This window comes from Thermobia domestica, chromosome 6 (assembly GCF_964235325.1).
Source record: "Thermobia domestica chromosome 6, izTheDome1.hap1.1, whole genome shotgun sequence".
Classification (NCBI taxonomy): domain Eukaryota; kingdom Metazoa; phylum Arthropoda; class Insecta; order Zygentoma; family Lepismatidae; genus Thermobia; species Thermobia domestica.
The window spans coordinates 6,091,335-6,110,517 of NC_137459.1; the positions used below are offsets into that span (position 1 = coordinate 6,091,335).

At 36.3% G+C, this 19,183-nt stretch overlaps 1 protein-coding gene across 1 annotated transcript in view; it reads right to left on the minus strand.

The window, feature by feature from the left end:
- Positions 1 to 7,670: 7,670 nt before the first annotated feature.
- Positions 7,671 to 19,183, minus strand: part of LOC145687829 (uncharacterized) — a 92,968-nt gene continuing 81,455 nt past the window's right edge. Inside the window, exons 16-19 of the mRNA XM_081761281.1 lie at positions 16,940 to 17,160; positions 16,385 to 16,507; positions 15,357 to 15,502; positions 7,671 to 10,499 (exon numbers count right to left, since the gene is read on the minus strand). Of these exons, the coding sequence (XP_081617407.1) occupies positions 15,363 to 15,502; positions 16,385 to 16,507; positions 16,940 to 17,160 (484 nt within the window). The 3' untranslated portion in view covers positions 7,671 to 10,499; positions 15,357 to 15,362. The remainder of the gene's footprint in view (positions 10,500 to 15,356; positions 15,503 to 16,384; positions 16,508 to 16,939; positions 17,161 to 19,183) is intronic.

Sequence of the window (19,183 nt, forward strand, 5' to 3'; positions counted from 1 at the left end):
TATGCTCATCTGTTAGTATGGTAGGAAGATGATTATTTTCAGCAACGGGAGAAGGTTGCTGGAGCTGTGTGCTCTTGTGTAGGTCGGATGTTTGTTGTGATTGTAAGTCATTGCGGGAAGGGTGAGTTGGAGGTGGAGGGTCCTCCTCTAAGTTTAGCCGTTTTTTGGCGGCTGCTCTGTTGAGGGTAACAAAGCGAAAGTTGGAACAAAAGGGGTGCTACCACCAGGAGTTTGTGACGTTGTAGGTAGTGGAAAAGGAAAGGGAGATGGGTATGGTGGAGGGTAAAACTGTGGGTAAGGCATAGGATATATAGTAGCCAAGGCAGCCTCGTTATAGTTTGCTCCCTTTCGATTGTTCCCACCTTTTCTGAAAGGAGGACGACTTTTTCTATTAACATTCTTCTGGGGAGGAGTCTGAGTGGTGTGCTTAGAGTTTTGTTGTTGCTTTGGAATTTGGCAAGAACAACATTTATGAGTGTGATCTGAGGGTGGTGTGGGAGTAGGGGGTGGGGATTGAGGTGGGTTCCTGTCATTCCGTTCCCTACTGTGTGATCGTTGCCGTGAACGATGAGTGTGGTCATCCCGCCCCCGGGAGAAATTTCGGGAGTAGGAAGGAGACGGTGAACGATCTGAGTTGCGATGCCTGTACTGCGGTTGACTATGTTCCATGAATGCAACTGTATGTTGTACAGGTTGAGCATTAAGGTGTGTGTTAAGTTGCACTTGAAGGGAATCTAAACGAGAAATTATATTGGTTAAAGGATCTTGCTGATTGGTGTGTGGTGGAGGGGTAGGGGTGGTTAAGCTGGCTAGGCGCCGCTGGGCTAACCTGTCTGCCCTCTCCCTTGTAGCTGCCAGTTCGATAAGTTCGTCAAATGACTTGATAGTCTTTTGAGAAAATTCTACAATAAAGTGAGGCAATAATCCCGTAATTGAATCCAATAGAAAATCTTCAAATGAGGGTGAGTGATCTAGTTGGGTAGACAAGTATTTCTTGGCATATAAATAGTGGAGGAGTGATTCTGTAGGTTCTTGAACTCTGGATGTATATTTTTCAGCTGCGGAGAGCGGTAAATTGTTTGGCCCAAATTGCTTTAGGAATTTATCCTTAAATGTATTCCATGGCAGGGTGGAAAGTGAATCGGTACTTTTGTACCAATATAGCGGAATGTCTGCAAGACATAACGGAAAGATGGAACGCATTTTGTCTTCACTCCAATCCGCAATTTTAGCTGTACGCTCAAAGTTAGTAATGAATAGGCCTGCTCTTTCGAACGGGGTAGCCGAAAATATGTTGAGTGAATTTGGATGTATGGGAATGGTGGGATCACTTGAATTTCCTTGTGTGGGTGGTGAAGTGGCCGATAATGTCGGCCCTGAGCTGTGAGTTGGGGGAAACAACAACAGATAGGTTTCAAATGTTAGTTAAGGGCGACCCATTAACTTGAGGACTTGATGTAACATTGTTAATCTGATGAGAGAAATGTTGTGAGGTGGGAGCTGGTGCGACTGGGGGGTTGGAATGTAACCAAGAATTAGTAAGATTGTTTGTAACCGACTGCATCTCGGTGAAGTTTACACCTAATTTCCGTGATTGAACTGCACTGCGCGTTAACGGCATACGGAATCACTCAACCAAACAAAAAATATAAGGATATTAAATTTATAAAAATAATTGCACTGAGAAACCCATCAGCCGTAACCAAGAAATAGAGAAAAAAAATTAAAAAAAAATAGAATCTGGTATAAAATATGTAAAATCTAGCCAAAAAAGGAATCTGAGCATTAGCATGTCGCCAGGGGAGCCATGATTCATAAAAATGAAAGAAAGAAAAAGAAAAGAGACAAGGATAGGGGTTGAAAAGAGACTAACACCCACCCTCAATAACCTCACATTACAGAGCACCGGATTATATTCAGCCATTTTACATACGCATGTATTGTAAACGTTACGTACAACGCTGTGAAACTTACGGCCGAACTCACCTGCATCACAAATGCAGTTCGGCACTATCATTTACTTAAGAGGCTCTAATTGTGACATCATCACTAACATTTATGCATCCATCCTTCTTTATCATATCTCATGGACAAAATATTCGCGGTCATTTTGAACAACGACTTCTTCCTTCTAACCATCTCGCACATCATTAACCATTCATTAAAACTTATTACAATTCAATTGGAGACATCTGTTCTTATTGACAAACATCACAAAAAAATATATAAGATTCAACTCTACTCAGATAGGAGAAATGCGTTATTAACTACACCAGTTCATTGACAAAATGGAAATCCTATATCCTTTCTGAACGAATCTTTATTAAGACCTAATAGGAACGGCTAAAACCTCACAATCTCATTGTGGGCCATGTCGCCTTCAAGGCATCCGCTCCTTTCGTTTTTCCTGTGCCTGAAATCTAAAGTCTCTTTTCAGAGAAATTTGGCCATGTCGATTTCCTAAGCGAAATCATGCACAGGAAGCTAGCATTTAGCTAATGAAATTCATGCAATATTGATAAAGTCACGTTCCAACATTAAGTCCAATTCTCATAATGAAACCATAAAATTCAAACTTAACAAAAGAAGAAAACATACCTATTATTTTCTAAATGATGTCGATGCTTTACTCAACTTCCTAATTGACACTGATATATTCTCACAAACCTGTGTCCTTTTATCAAGGCAATTTTTAACGCATTAGCTCCGTATATACGCCCTCGGCAACATAAATGACGAACAGATCAATAACAAAATACACGTCAGACATAACGTCTACAAGGTAAAAATACGATTAAAATCGGCAAAACTATGTTTTCGGTAGGCAACAAATTGCTCCGTTGTAGATTACACCAACCTTGAAATTTCATTGATAAATAGGCTGCAAATGACACACGTTTCCAGTTCATTCCAATTTCTTTTTACAAACAACTCTAAGGACAATTTATTATCTCATCGTTAACTAACGTTCACTTCAGTTTATCTCATACTTAACTACCAAAAAAAAAAAAAAAAAAAAAATCTGCCCGAAAGAGCAGAACAAACAAGAAAAATTGTGAAAGTAACAATTAGATAATCATCTTTAGTTAATCTGATAACAAGGAAGTTCGTTTGCAGTACTAAACTTAACATCTCTCATGTCTTTCGGGCAAAAAGAGAAATTCCATAGTATTGCATAGTACTTTAAAAACAATGCTGAATAATACAGAAAGCTTTAAAACGATTTACCCCGCAGCTACTAGTCCAACTTGTTGTCATCATACCATTTTCCGTCAACGAGAAACAATACAGACGAAAAAAAAAGTTCACGGACTCATTTCCTTCCCAGAACTAAACAACTATATGTCATTGAAAGAACATACACAATATGAAGCATTTCAGTCTCTAAGTTTTACCAGAGGTCATTTTCACAGTAACATCCTAATATTAACACCAAGCAACTTACGCTGCCACACAAGAAGACATAGAACACCACAAGCTTCTAGATAAACAGAATATACAGACCATGAATAATAATAATAATAATAACAATAACAATACAGTTACTCCTCTCTCATTCTTACTGCTAATTATTTTAGGACTATGCTGTTACAAAAAATACCTAGCCCACAAAATCTACTAACAAGTTAGACAGCATGTGGCTATTCCCCTCCAACCAGAGATTGACCCCCCATTTTTCCAACCCCCCTTCCCATTGCTAATCCATACTATACTCCACAAAGAATTGGTAATTGTGTTATATAAACAGTACCTATCCCCAGGTACCGGGCACACAGTACTGGCGAATCCATTCAAAAAAAAAAAACTTCAATTTTAATTCCTCCTCCTATTTTTTTTAAAACTCTTGTCCTTTATGAACCTACCTCTAATCCCCATATTAACCTTCTCTTATCCCACAGATCCGTAATTTGCTGCATCTAATTATAATCCTTCCATATAACCCATTCACACGCATACCGACAAAATATATAAAAATATACAATTAAAATTGCACTGGGAATTTGCTGTCGTGTCTCTGCCTTGAATTGAGAAGAGCATGTCTTTTCTATTGAATAAATCTGGTATAATAACAATACCCCACCCACCTACGCACCAAACAAACATACAAGCCTCTCCTTTATCTCATTCCTTTCACGTCATTCATCATACCTCTCATCCATTGATCCTCTCAAGCCATGATGCCTCCACAAGTAGCATCGAGGATGGTGCACATTGGTTAGATTCTCCATGCTGAATTCTGCTTCCGTTGAACGACGCAGACATCTCCTCAAGCAACATCGAGGACCGTACAGGATGGTGCACATTGGTTCGATTCTCCATGCTGGATTCTGCTTCCGTTGAATGACGCAGACGTCTCCTCCAAAACTCCAAAGAAGAAGATGGTTCCCACACCCATTCACCCTACTGCCAAGCTAGTGTAATGATTTCTCATAGAAACAGACTTGCCAATGGACTATCATGGTATTTCAAGACAACAACGGGTTGTCGTACTCCTTCCTCCGGCGGATTGTATTACAGATGAGGAGGTCCAGGTGACGAGCACCCGGAAATTTTCACACCCAATGGGCGACAGTCTATCCCCCCTTCAGCGGACTAGAGGACTGGGTCATGCCATATTCTTGTGTTCATGGAAATTGTGATGTAGTGTAGAACATCGTTATACAGTGATACAGTGCGATGTTGTGAGTGTGAATTGTGATTCCTATTCTCGTTTATTCCTTTACAAATTCCTTTTTTATTATTTTTTCTAACATGATTCACATTATTTTGAATCTAATACATTCTGTGACAGTGTTAAGTGGCTCACTGCCAGGACAGATTTTTGCAAGAAAAAGGATAAGACCGACACACACATAAAGGTGTTGTTCGAGTTATGTACTGATACAGTGGGGGAATGTGTTGGGAAACAGATTTTGCAAGAAAAAAATGGATAAGATAATCTAAAATGTGCTAAAAAGAAGAACTATCAATTTTTTTTTTTTTTTTTTTTAAGAAAACAACCTTGCCTAAGGGACAAGAGAGACTTCGTAATTATTAGAAATATAATTTAAGTGTGATAAAGACGGAGGATATAAGGAGGATACAGGCTAGCAAAAGGGAGGACGGAAGCAGCCAAAGACGAGAGGAAAATTCAGTCATGTGGGTGAGAGGACACCTTATATTCATGTAAGACCTTTTCTGTTTGTAAAATCTTAGTTGGAAAAGAATCTGAGCTAAGTAAGGTCTCTTGTGTATAATATTTTGTGATTACAAAATTTGCTTTAATTCAATGTAATCTTATTGTTTTTGGCATTTTCAAATAATCTCTCTCAGTGTGAATAAAATTTGCTGACAATTAATCCTTCCGGTTCTTTTACTTACTTCCATAGAGAAGAGATAAAAACCAGTATTTTTGAATTGACAGCGGTGGATACTCAACACTACCGATACTATAGAATTCTTTCATTTTTATGAATCAGTTGCAAGATTTTTTTTTCCCGGCGGGAGCTCATGTGGTTCGGACTCCACGTTAATCAGTAGGTCCACGTCTCACATAGCCTCGCTGCTGAAAGGGACGCTAAACTGAAATTCAACTCAACTCAACTCAAGATTTTTTTTTGACAGCTACAAGATTCTTTGCAGCATGATAACCTAGCTTAAGCTATGAAAATTTTTGTTTTTCCATCCACATAAAGTTTTGGGACAACGATGTGCTGACTGTAGTATCAACTCTCAATCTATTCCAATAACTGGTATTCTGCTCACTCAGTTTCTTTACAGCCATGTAGGAGAATACGCCTTATGTATATTATGTTATATACAGTGTTGTTAAAAATCTGGCCACATCCCCTATTTAAGAGGCCGTACTCTCACAACGGTATGTATGACAGTTTAGTGTTTCCACTTGAAATAAAGAACAGAAACAGCGAAGATAATGTAGATTCGTTTGATTTACTCCTGTTTATAAATACTCTTGAAAAAAATATAGGTGGCTAAGATTTTTTCGACACACACACATTCTATTTATTACTTATTAAATATACCGTATTTCAATAAGAATGACCTGATTTTGGACGGTAATAATTACGGAACATGGGACGTGCCGGCAAGGAAATGGGTGTTGAGGCCTAGAGCTTCAGAAAATCGCCGTTAGATGTCAGTCAATGCGTCTTCTCAGTTTATAGTCAGTCAGAGGTAAGATAGCGTCCGCTCAACAAAAGGCGTTTTGTGTACTGCAGTTTGTAAAGACTGAGTCAGTGATTTCGGTCAAGCGTGCTTTTCGTCGGCTTTTTGGCATTGATCTGCCTGCACCCAAACACATTTGTCGTTTGTATCGCCAATTTGAAGAGACAGGATGCTTGTGCAAAGTTAAGAGTCCAGGTCGGCCTCCCACTTTCGATGAAATGGTGGAAACAATTTGGTAAACGTTTGAGCAGAGTCCGCGAAACTCTACTCGCCGCGCAAGCAGAGAATAGCATAGCTAACACTTGAAGATTTTGTGAGTGTTTCGCAATTTATCCCATTTTTGTAGTGTTTTTTATCAATACATATTGACTTTTAAAATGAGGTTATTCTTTTTGAAACACCCTGTAGTATATGCTTTGCTCAAAATTTGTCTTTTATTAATGTGTGAGATTCACAGGATAAGCACCATGCTAGCAGGATATTAATGAAAGACAATTTATATATTATGTTTAATTATACAAAAATTTATATTTTACATTTTACAAAATTACAATAAAACTTTTGACTATATGGACATGCAATAAAAAATACTTGCATATTTGACTTTTACTTTTTTATATACAATATCGGTACAAGTGGTTCTCACTTACTTTCTCAACAGTCTTCATTTCAAAGGAATTCTTTACTACCAGAAATCAGAGGAAAAGAAATGGCACTTTATTTAGAAAAAAAAAAAAAAAAAAAAATCTATCACGCAAGCAAGACTTTAACTCTTTCATATAACTGTATGTAAAATACTGCGTACAACAGGGCAGTTCAGAGTTAACACACTGTTATCTTCCATCTGGGAATAGCAAAATTTACGGAACTAATATCTTGTAATGAAAAGGAGACATTGAATGAACATATATCGTTGGCTTAAACAAAGGCAAAAACGAAAAGTAAAAACAGAAACTAAACTGTTGTTGTGATTATATTGGCCCCTTAGAAACTGCAATTTAATTCAATAAATATAAATATTTAACTAGATAAAACAATATTGATTATACAAACATCTTTTAATATTTTTGATTGAGGCAAAACTGAAACAACAGCATAAACGTATTAACACTAGAATGCGCTGTGGAGTCATTTTGACTCCTTGTCAGCAAACTTTTTATTACAATTTTCTTTTTGTGTGTGTCACAATAAAAACTTTCCGTGACTTTTAACCATTTTCACTTCCATATATGAGGGGAAAAAAATCAAACATATAGCTAAATATTTTAGAACGATTTTACCTTAAATGCCCAATGGAGCCATTTTCACTCCTTTCATAATTACAATAACAATATGGGTTGAAATACGTCTATAAAAGCTATCATAATGATCTAAAGGAGTGCCATGGGCCGCGGTACCTTAATGGTAGAGCGTTCATCTATGGTTCATGAAGTCCATGGTTCGATCCCAGAACACTGATGAAAAAAAAATGAAATATTTGAGTTTTACGTCCCACTGTTATGCCGGCTAGGCTAAAGGAAACGGTGATGATGAGAAATGAATTAAATTGTGAAATGAGGAAACGGGAGAACCCCGAGCAAACCCACGCACACGGTATTTGTCCACCACAAAGTTCACTTGGCGCGAGCTGGGATCGAACCAAGGACCCCATGCACCAGATGTGAACGCTCTACCACTTGAACCAGAACACTCATAGAGTAGGCTTTGAGGCGAACAGACTTCGTGAACGTGTTTTTTCTCGGAATTCATCCGTTTTCTCCTACTTACTACCATCTCATCATCACCGTTGCCCTTAGCATCGGTGCATAATCAAAGGACGTTAAACTAAAAGAAAATAAATGAACTTACGCGGTATGCAAAACAACATGTCATTTCTGGCACTCCTGTCAGTGCATTGTACATACAATCATCATATACTGGAACATATTTGGAATTTCACAATGACTGAAGCCGACAGGCAAATGCAAAACAGCAGTTTCAGCCTAACTTTACAAGTAATCGAACTATTCACTTGAATTATACATGCACATGATGTATTTGGTAAATATGATAGTCCAGTACATAGCTTGTGGACTGATCTTCCGGACGTACCGTTGGTAAAACAGGAATATCATTTACCTTCTATAGTGATACAGCTGATGAACGTGTAATTTTGAAAGGGCGAAGTGTGAATACTGAAAATTTTTACTTACAGTAATCTCGTAAAGACACTTAGAAATGCACTAACCCTGTGAGGACAGTAAATAAGGTATACGGTTCTAAAAGTTATCAAAAATGAATTGCATTCCACTATGGTCTGCAAACATGCTGAAATATCTCGTCTTAGGCCTACCGCTCACTGGCAACATTTTGTCGGGCAACTATCTTGTTGCTTTTGTTAAATGCATTGAGTCTTATGCGAGTCCGCTCACTGAGGCGACAGCGACAGGAAAGTTGCCGATGTGTCGCCAAGCAGGGCAACATTTTTTTGTCACCGTCGCCAGTGACCGATGGTATGGGAACAAAAATGTTCTGTCTCCGTGAAGTTGCTGACTGAAGGCGAGAGCGACGAGATAGTTGCGGAATTGTTTTGTCGCCAGTGAGCGGTAGGCCTTGCGCACAACATATTCACATGTTGACATTTAAAACAACGTAAAAGGAACTCCAGACACACTGAAACATCACAACGACATATTCGGTATGGATATTATCTATCAGACGACAAGGAAATCAATGCAAGCAGGTCTTAAAATGTGGCGTGTGCACTCATTTCAGAAAGAGAATCTAGCAGCCCAACAGTTCGGTCTTGTAAAATGAAATAACAGGAAAAATGCTACACCAGAAATTCATCAAGTTACTAACAACATAACTGACGCCGATGAATATGGTGTTTAGAGTAATTGTGCAACACAATCAGAAGAAAAGAAAGAGCCATGAACCACCTCAAATACGTCCATATGAAGTGTAATCTAAAATTAATCGCGGTGTAGGATTTTGCACTATGTAAGAAGTTAGTATGCGGAAAGTGTAGTTCAAACGTTTAGCGTACGTGTGGGATTTGTAGTTTTGCCCAACAGAGGAATTCTGAGCTATATTCTCTCGAAAAGGTGTCGTGAATGTGGAGTCTCGTCTCTTGTCACAAAATACCTAGCTCGCCTCGTCTCGTAGGTATCAGCAGAAATTTGTGACCAGAAAAAAATGCGGAAACAGTTTATAGATGATATTTTGAATGTATTTGTACAGTAATGGGTCTTCGTAGGAGAGCCGGATTCGATTCCCAGCGGAGCTCATGTGGTTCGGACTCCACGTTAATCAATAGGTCTAGTGTCATACAGCCTTGCTGCTGAAAGGGACGTTAAACTCCAAATCAACTCAACTCATGTTATGGGTCTTGATTATGCATAAAATTAAATACTGTTTGGTTCACTAAGTGACATTTTGTACCCACATGCAAGGAAATTGTTTAGTAATTGAGGTGAGGGAGGCATTATCATTATTATTACTATTATTATTATTAGATATGAAATAATCTGCGTAATTTCAGTAACTCTTTGTATTGCAACGATTAATAATAACTGAAGTTGTTTCCGTGTTCACATTTGATTATATTATTGTAAAACAAAAAAGTAGCAAATTGGCATACTTTTGTAGACTGTATTTTTAATAAAGGACCAGATCAAAATTTAAAATTATAAAAAAAATTATATCTGAGTCCTGTGAAATACGATGTTTGTAGGAACTCTATGCGTTTACTGAAAACAAAATCAAGGACAAAATTCAACCTGAAATCAATGAATTGTCGGGGGAGTCCAAATGACTCCATCGGGCATTCTAGATAAGTCTTCTTCTCAGGCATCCTAGTGTTAACCCATTTTCCAGTTACAGCCTCAATTATAGAAGAAGAAAAAATACTGAATAATATTCCACTCAAATCTTTACAACAGTTTAAAATTCTTTAACTAGTACTTTGTACTTACTTTCTATAAAAAAATATATATATCTTATTTTATGCTTAAAAATTTAAAGTTACTTCATAACTTATACAAGTACTAATTAATATAAAGGAACCATGTATGTAAGAAATATCTTAACATCTTTCTAACAAAGAAAAAAAACTTCCACAGTGTAGAATGCAGGAACGAGCATTTTCTTTCGTCAATTCTAACATTAGTAAACAAAATACATCGAAACAAATTATAGTCAAATCCCGATTTAATCGCAACGATGAATATATTCTATGAGTGACAACAATTATCACCCTACTCGTTCCTTCCATTCAACCTCTTAAAACAAGAGCAATTGAGGGCGAGACGATCTCTACAAGAACTTAGGCTGAAATCATCTTTTCAATATGCCTAGAACAAAGAAAAAAAAGTCAAATCAATACACAACTAGTTTTAAATCATGAAATACTGAAACACTTAGATACACAGTAGACATGTGTACACACAGTATGTTCAGAGATTCGATGACCAAACTTATGGCTTATCTCAAATAAAAGAAAGAAAAAAATACTTCTAATAAAAATGAGTCGAGAAACGACTCTTTTCAGAGTTATAAACCACCGAAAATGCGAAACATCACGTTTTAAAATGCCCTAGCTTGAAAACTACGGAATCTATCTGAAGCAGTTCAAGGAGTTACATAAGAACTATTCTGCACTATCTAAATATCCATGTTTTACACTCCTCCGGCAGTAGCGAAATGAATGCTCAACTAGTACAGTACTTAACAGATCATCCTCATACAAGTCTTGAACTCTACCCAAATTATCGGTCTATATGTCAAACATTTCGAAAAGAGTCACTCTCAAATTCTTTACTCACTGTCAAATTTTAAAGCGTACACTAATGACGTGACATTGATTTCCATTATTCATTACTGGTAAAATTTCTTTTTCTGTTTTTTCCATAATGCATCTTTCACTCCAATATGTAAACCCCTAAATATCAATATTCATCTATATCATAATAATATAATCATTATCAATCATTGAGACGACAAAAATGCACACGTAACTATATTCTCCCGTTATACAGATATTTAAGGCGTTATACGAATAGAGATGAAACTTCAACTTCTATGTTTCTTTCACATTAAATATTATCCCTGTCAATAAGATATGGTCTTATCCTTAGTGAACTCATCAAGGGTACTTCAAATATTTAAAAGGTTTATGTATAATATATAGAAAGATATCATACACACAAGTTCTGGTAGAGGTTACATAAGAATTCTCTTTTTTTTTTTTTTTTTTTTTTTAATCTTTACAGCCACACATTTTGGGACTGATAAAACATAAAACAAAAACAAGATCATTTTCGTAGAACCTAATCAATAGCTATCTATCTATTAAAATGCTACAATAGCAATTAAAAGCGCCTGAGCTCCAACCTGTAACTTTAGCTTTCAAATCTTTCATTTACGGTTATGTGTGATTTCACGTTTAACAGAGACAAACATTTTAAGTATTTGTACTTTAAATAGTCTAAATTAGTTAACTATATATTTTTCATAAAGTTTACGATATAAAATTATTGTTCAAAGCTTTTGTACTTTAATAAGCCTTCTCTAAAATCAATGCATGTGAGTTGTGCTTCCATCTTCCGAGTTATTTTAAACTATGTTTATATGTTTGTGGCCAATCCTTTCGACAATGAGATCTCGGAAACTACAGGCTCTAGAAAGATGACGTTTTCACTGATCGATTGGAAATTTTGCGTAGATTGTCCAGTTCTAATTGAATATTTAAAAAAAAAAACATGGCCATTATTTCTTTATTACATTTTTTAAGGTACGCTGGAAGCGTTGAAATTAAAAAAAAAAACTAAAGCATCATATCCTATGCATTATACATTCCAACACCACACTGTTGTATATTGGGGTTGTATATGTCTCAGGCGTTTGTTCTATGGCCAAATAATAGTGAAAAAGGAAGGATAACCATTTCTCGAGTCTTAGGATAAATATTTATTTTTTTGAGTGTTTTGCCCAATGAACACCATATATAACTGACATTATAATTAATTGTATATGTAATGTATTTGCTTCTTACATACTGCATGCAAGAAGAAAGAAAACACTGGTCATACATGAATTAGAAACTCCAACCGGAAGTAGGCTCAAATCTTGCAAACGGTGCGAGATATTGAGAAAAAATCGAAAATAGTCTCCCTTTTATGATATTCCTTGGCTTTTTTAATCAATACGTCTTTCACTTGTGTCTGTTAAGGGACATGTACAGATGTTGTGAGGAATGAGAAGGAGATTTATGCTCATATGTGAATGATGCGCTGTGTAGAGAACGCAGGTTCAGCTAGTCTATATATTAAAATGTTAGGTTTATATGTTTGTCTCCAAAGAAAAGTTTATATGTTTATCTCCAATCCTTTCGACAATGAGATCTCGAAAACCACAAGTGCTAAAAACGTGCCGTTTTCATTGGTCGATTCCAAATTTTGTGTAGATTGTCCAGTTCTAATTGAGTATTTAGAAAACATGGCCTTTATTTCTTTATGAAGTACATTGGAAATGTTATAAAAAAAACAAACTAAAACATCATATCCTACGAGTTATACATTCCAAAACAACATAGCTGTATACAGTAGTTACATGTCTCTCAGGAATTTGTTTCATAGCCAAATGATAATGATAAACGAAGGATAACGATTTCTCCAGCCTAAGATGAATGTTTGTTATTTGGAGTGTTTTGTCCAATGAATTCTATAATTATAATTAATTGTGTATGTAATGTATTTGTTTATTACATGCTGCATGCAAGAAGAAAGAAAACACTGACCATACATGAATCAGAAACTCCAATAGGAAGTAGACTCAAATCTTGCAAAGGTGCAAGGTTCGGAAAAAAAATAATCGAAAAATCTCCCCTTTATGGTACCCCTTGCCGATTTTTCATGGCCAAGACGTCTTTCATTTGTGTCTAGGGATATGTATAGATGTTATGAAGAATGGCAAGGAGGTTCATGCTCATATGTGAATGACGCGGTGTGTAGACAGCACAGGTTCAGCTAGTATAAACAGTAAAATAGTTAGGTAGACCATATGACCCCCTTCCCCTACTAAATTTCGAGTAGCCCAACTAAAATTTGTATCCTTATTGTGAAAGGAAAACGTCTCTGCGAGTAATACTAAATTTCCTGGTAGTTAAGAATCATCGCTCCGCTCCATTCACTGTCTGCCTTTATTAGAAAATGGATAATGGTTGTGGTGCTGAATGTAAACGCGCTTTACTGTTTCTTATTAAGACAATGGCCGTATTAGATGTAACTAAAGTTCCTAATACTTATGCAAAATCTACAAACATTTATTCCAGGTCAACTACAACATAATTTAGTATCTAAACAATATGAACACAGTATAAAAACGCGTTACCGCTTAACTTTGGGACAATGCAATATTTAACAAACTGTACCGTCAACTCTCATGAAACACGATACTACCATTAAGACTTAGATTCCTTCCATAAAATCCACAAGTATTTATCAAGCAGTCTAAAAAGTAGTGAGCTTCTAGAGCAGGAGATAGCGTCAGTATTCCAAATCTCAAGGCACAGTAGTCGCAGCGGGTCAGGAATAACGCCATTTGTCAGTTGACAGGTGAAGCTACTAGATGTACAGAAAAGTGGTGGAGTTTTTATAATAAGAGGTGATATAATACGCCGTGAATATGAGTAAATTTTTCGAAACACTGCTCTATATTTTACAATTTTATTTGGACAAAGGCGGAAATGTTGCGTACGCAGGTCGCCAGATGTTTATAGGCAACATACGTTATCAAAATCAACAGCCAAAAGACGGTTCAATTGCTTTGATTCAGAAAATTTCGATGTTAGTGCTCCTCGAACTGGGTGACCAATCAGAGCAAAAGACGATATTCTGGCGAAAGTGAACCAAGATCGAGCAACATCGACATATAAGGAATCATGACATTGCAAATGACCTAAACACTCATCACCAATCAGTGTTAAACTATTTGGAAAATGCTGATATATATATATATATATATATAAAGGTCGATGTTTGAGTACTACGACATCTGACTCAATAACATTTATTTTGTGGATATGACCAGACGCTGCCGCTGGGTAGAATGACAGACCTGTACTGTCTACAATCACCGCGAGAGTGCACTTACCAATTCAAAAGAAACGGCTGGAACTGGCCAACGAAAAAGTTATCTTATATCACGCTGATGTTAGACCTTTGCTTGGAAAGCTTTAATGCATCCATCGTATAGCTTGGACCTGGCATCGCAACACTATATGATTTGTTTCGATCTATGCAGAACTCTCTGAATAGTACTAATTTAGTTTCAAAAGAGGCTTGTGAAAAACCACGAGTCACAATTTTTTTGACCAGAAAAACACAAGTTCTATAGCGACGGTATTCGGTGTAGTCAGAAAACTGGCAGAAAATGATCAAACAGAATGGTGTATATGTGGTTTCATAATATTATTTTCAAATCACAATAAATCTATTCTCAATTTTGACCTCCGAGTGCTCAATACTTTTTAGACTACCTGATATTTTCATGTCAAACACAACATAATTTAGTAACTGAGCAAAACAAGCAGAGTATGTAAAGTAGACAGTTGTTACCGTTTACCTTTAAAATAGAGTGCAAAACTTAACCAACTTTACCGCCAACCCAAATTAAGCATACTACCAGAAACGCCCGAAGGATTTTTTGCAAGAGGAGTGCGAGGAGGGAGTATTAAAACTGACAGAAGTGAAGACACGAATACATACATTCATCCTATAATACTTCAAGTAAAATATATAAAAAAATACATTGCATGACTTTAAAATGACGGTAAATACAGTTTATTAAAATACTGTAATCGCAAATCTAATATGTTTCGAAACGTATTTCGAAGAACTGAATTATCTCGAAAATCCAGGGGAGGCAACTACTCCTTCTTACGCCCCGCTGCGGTCGCGCATGCATACTGCCATTAACAGCCTCTAATCACATTTAATATTTAGATTTGAGCATTAATATTTGTAAGAGCAAGCTAGTTGTGGACAAACTTAAAAAAAGAAAGTAAACGTAACGAATTAGTGAAGAAACACTTTGTGGGTTATTTTGTTCTCCCGTTAAGTGAGATCATGCACTTTTTTTTTTTTTTTTCCAGCATGCCTACGTAGATTTCATTTTAGACGTTTCTAACACACAATTGCTTTTTATCTTACCTGTTTTCATCGCTTCGATCTCATCTTCGACCCTCTCGCCACCCGTCGAAGCAACAGAAGATCATTTTGAGCCATTGTCATCAATTGGTTAGTATCTTTTACTGCGTGGTACTTATCATCAAGATCTGATTGCTGGGTCTCCAGGCCTACATGAAAAGGAGAGATTGTAACTAAGTGGGTAGGAATCTTTTGTGCATTGCTTATACTTCACCTGACTCGTTTATCAACTCCAAAAGAGCAACAGAAAGCAAACACAGGCTTAAGCTAGGTTGCCATACTGCAAGAATCTTGTAGCTGTCATTAAAAAATCTTGCAACCGCATCTTTCTATTTACTGTTTACACATTGCAACTTTCTTAAAGCAAGAAAGATATATCCACCCATGCAGCACTGCACTCTAGTGGACAAATAGTGAACCTCCTTATTAGAAACACGTATTTTGGAGCGCTTGCCCTCCCCATCCAAAAGAATCCATCGTTTTGGAACTGGTGAAACTGTTTTGCTCTTTATGTCAGTGGGAGGGTGATAGCAGGCAACATGCAAGATGACCCAGAAAATTGATTGACCCCTTGCAAGATTAAAGAATTTTTGCATGTCCCTTCAACACTATGTTTACATGGAGAAATATTGTAGATTTGCAAGATTTTTTGTTAATGACTGCTACAAGATTCTTGCAGCATGGCAATCTAGCTTTAAAACGATGCCAATTTTTAGTGATATTCAAGAAGAGAATGATAAAAATAGAAAATCAGTTGAAGAATAATTTTATATGGAAATTTACACTTGCTAACTGAACGATAACAACTCAGTAACAGTATTAAGGAAAGCAATGGTACGCTACGAAAAAAGCTGTTAAGATGAATATCAAAATAATGAATAATGAAGTATCAACCACTAAATGCCGCAGTTGAATACCTCTTTCTTCATGGCACAGATGGCACACTGTCTGAAATAAATGACACAAATCATACAGGTTTAGACTGCCTTACTCTTACTTAAAGGTGTCAATGGATCTCCACCAATACATACTCGAAACTTCTTCTTGAATTCGACGAAGCGTTGACAGCATATTGTCTTGAGACAGATTAATATGTTCAAGTAATCTAAGTCTGCAGTCGTCAGTATCAAACGACGGATTTTCCTCTGCTGCACCTGAAAAAAGTTTTAAACAACGAGTTAGAAAACTTACAACAAAATGAATGAAAATTGCTGCAAAATAAACAACAAATAATTCTTCTTTCGTTTCTTCTCAAAACTTTTTCAACCTGTTTGTCTGTTAAGATAAATCTGGATTACTCTCGGGGAGTCAGAAAAGTTTTCCTAATGCTGAAAATCGAGAATGTACACTGTAAAACAATTATTGTTGAAATGAATGCTGGATCTTAGGGTTAGATGACCTAACAAAACAGGCAGGATATGGCAAGAAGATAAAAAAATGTGTTATCATAATCTACAAAGTGATACAAACACTGAAAAGTTTTTATATGTATTCAACAATTTATATATACAAAGAGTAATCGTACTATATTGCACAATTTAATGAGTAGCCACTACACAAACTTATTTTCTAGATGGCAGACTCACTTGTCTCTGGTTTAGTTGGATCGTTCGTTTTTTTCGACGTCTGTCTTGACGATCCTCGTCGTTTTCTAGGTTTTATGGACTTTGGATCTGAAATTTCACCTCCAGAATCACAACTATTGCTGCCTCTTCTGCTACTTGGAAGGTCTGGATTCTTAGGTGAACTATGCCCACTTCCGCTACGCGCAGTGCTCCAAAATCGAAGCTGTGGATTATTTACATCTCTGGAACGACAAAACAGTGTACAAATGATTCCTTTATTCTTAACAAAAATGCTACGAATTTATCTACAAAGGGCCTATCTCCGGTTGCAATGAGGTGAACAAAATTCAGGGAGAAGGCTGAAATTCAGCTCAAACGTAGAAGAGACTATGTAGATTCTGTATTCGAAAAGCAAACTGTCCTAAAATAAATGGAACATAGTAAAAATCACGAAACACGAACTTTGTCAATGGAAAAGAAATTAAAAACAAATAATTACTCCACTTCTCTCAAAAACGAAAAGAGAGAGAAGGCTGAAATTCAGCTTAAATATAGAAGATATTTTATATTTTAAAAGCAAATTGTCGTAAAATGGATGGAACGTAGTAAAAAAAAAAGTCACGTAACATGAACATTAAAGTCAATGGAAAATCAATCAAAGAGAAAATGAAGGCATGGAAAAAATATTACAAAAATAAATTTGTCCACATATCTGAAAAACTATAATAAGGAGATGGTTAATGAAAGCTTATTGCAAAGACATAATAAAGAGCTTAAAAACGTTGTATAACACGTAAGATAAATATGGAGAGAACATTGTCAAAAGTCAAGTTGTTTCAGTAAAATCAAGAATAATGATAAAGTATATGCATCTTGTGCGAATTACCCAGGGCACCCCACGCGAAGTTACGTGGATTTGTAATCTCCAGACTCGATTTAGCACGCAACGTGACTTTTGACCTGATCAAGTGACACAATCTGGTCCTCATAACAAACCGGATAGGCCGTTAAAGTTAAAAGCAAAAAGATGCATAAATTGCTATTAAGTGTTATCTGTATGTTAAGAATTATAAATACATATTGTAACCAATCAACACTTACCAGATTTGCCACTTACATAAAAGAAGTGAAATGCCCGTTTTTCGCACGGGGAGAATAGATTTATGAAAAACGTGAGTCCTTTTTCTCTTTAGGAAATTTCAATGAAAGTGGAATAATAAAAACCCATATTCTACTAAAGATATTCTACTTTTGCTATAAACTTTGAAACACTTTATCCCTTTAGAATATGTCCTTTAATAAATAAACACGCAGATTGAGGTGAGTAATATAACTATGCTCCGAAAGTAATTTAATTCAGCCGACTTCCTGATCACGAAAACTATGGATTCGACAATAGCTTTGGTCATTTTGTACATTTTAAATTCACCCTTTCTCACCCTTTGGACTTTAAATAGTATTGGAAGTCTCACTATTCATCTCAGAGACCCCGAAAACTATGGATTCGACACAAATATCGGACGTTTTCCATTATTTTTACATTTTACCTCCTTCCCATCCACACTTCTGGGGACACTAGAAGTGTATTACCCCATCGACTAAATTTGTGCTCATGTGTCATCGGAACTGTCACTAATCATCTTAGCGATCCCGAAAACTACGGATTCTACATTAATATCGGTCGTTTTCGATTAGTTCTATATGTCAACCCCTAAAGAAGTGGTAGGGTGTCTTACCCCCTAGAATACACATATTGATCCATTAATCCCATTAACTCATATATATATTATCATATATTAATTGTAAACAGATTTGACCACCCGTAGTGGTTCGGAGCACATCTTTTATAACCCTGCTGCTGCATAAAGATGTCAAATCGTAAACTCAATTGAAGTGGGCAGTCAATCCAGCCAGATTATAACGAAGTGTACATCTGTTTAAAACTCAATATAAATTGATAACTCCACTGTTGAAGACATAGAATTAAAATATAGTCTGCGTTCTGGTCTGGGAAATACAGAATACTTGGTCACCCTATTCTACAGTTAATTTATGTTTATGATTTAACTATTTCTTGACTTAATTATACAAATATACAAACGTTTAAATTTGTTCTATTGTATACACGAATTCTGAATTATGGAGTCTGTATGTTGTATCTGAATTTCTTATGTCTGTATGGATATAAGATGTGTTAGAAAGATTTGATTAAATGTTTTTGTGTGTGTTGATATGAATCCATTTGTTTTGTCCCCGACGTGGAGG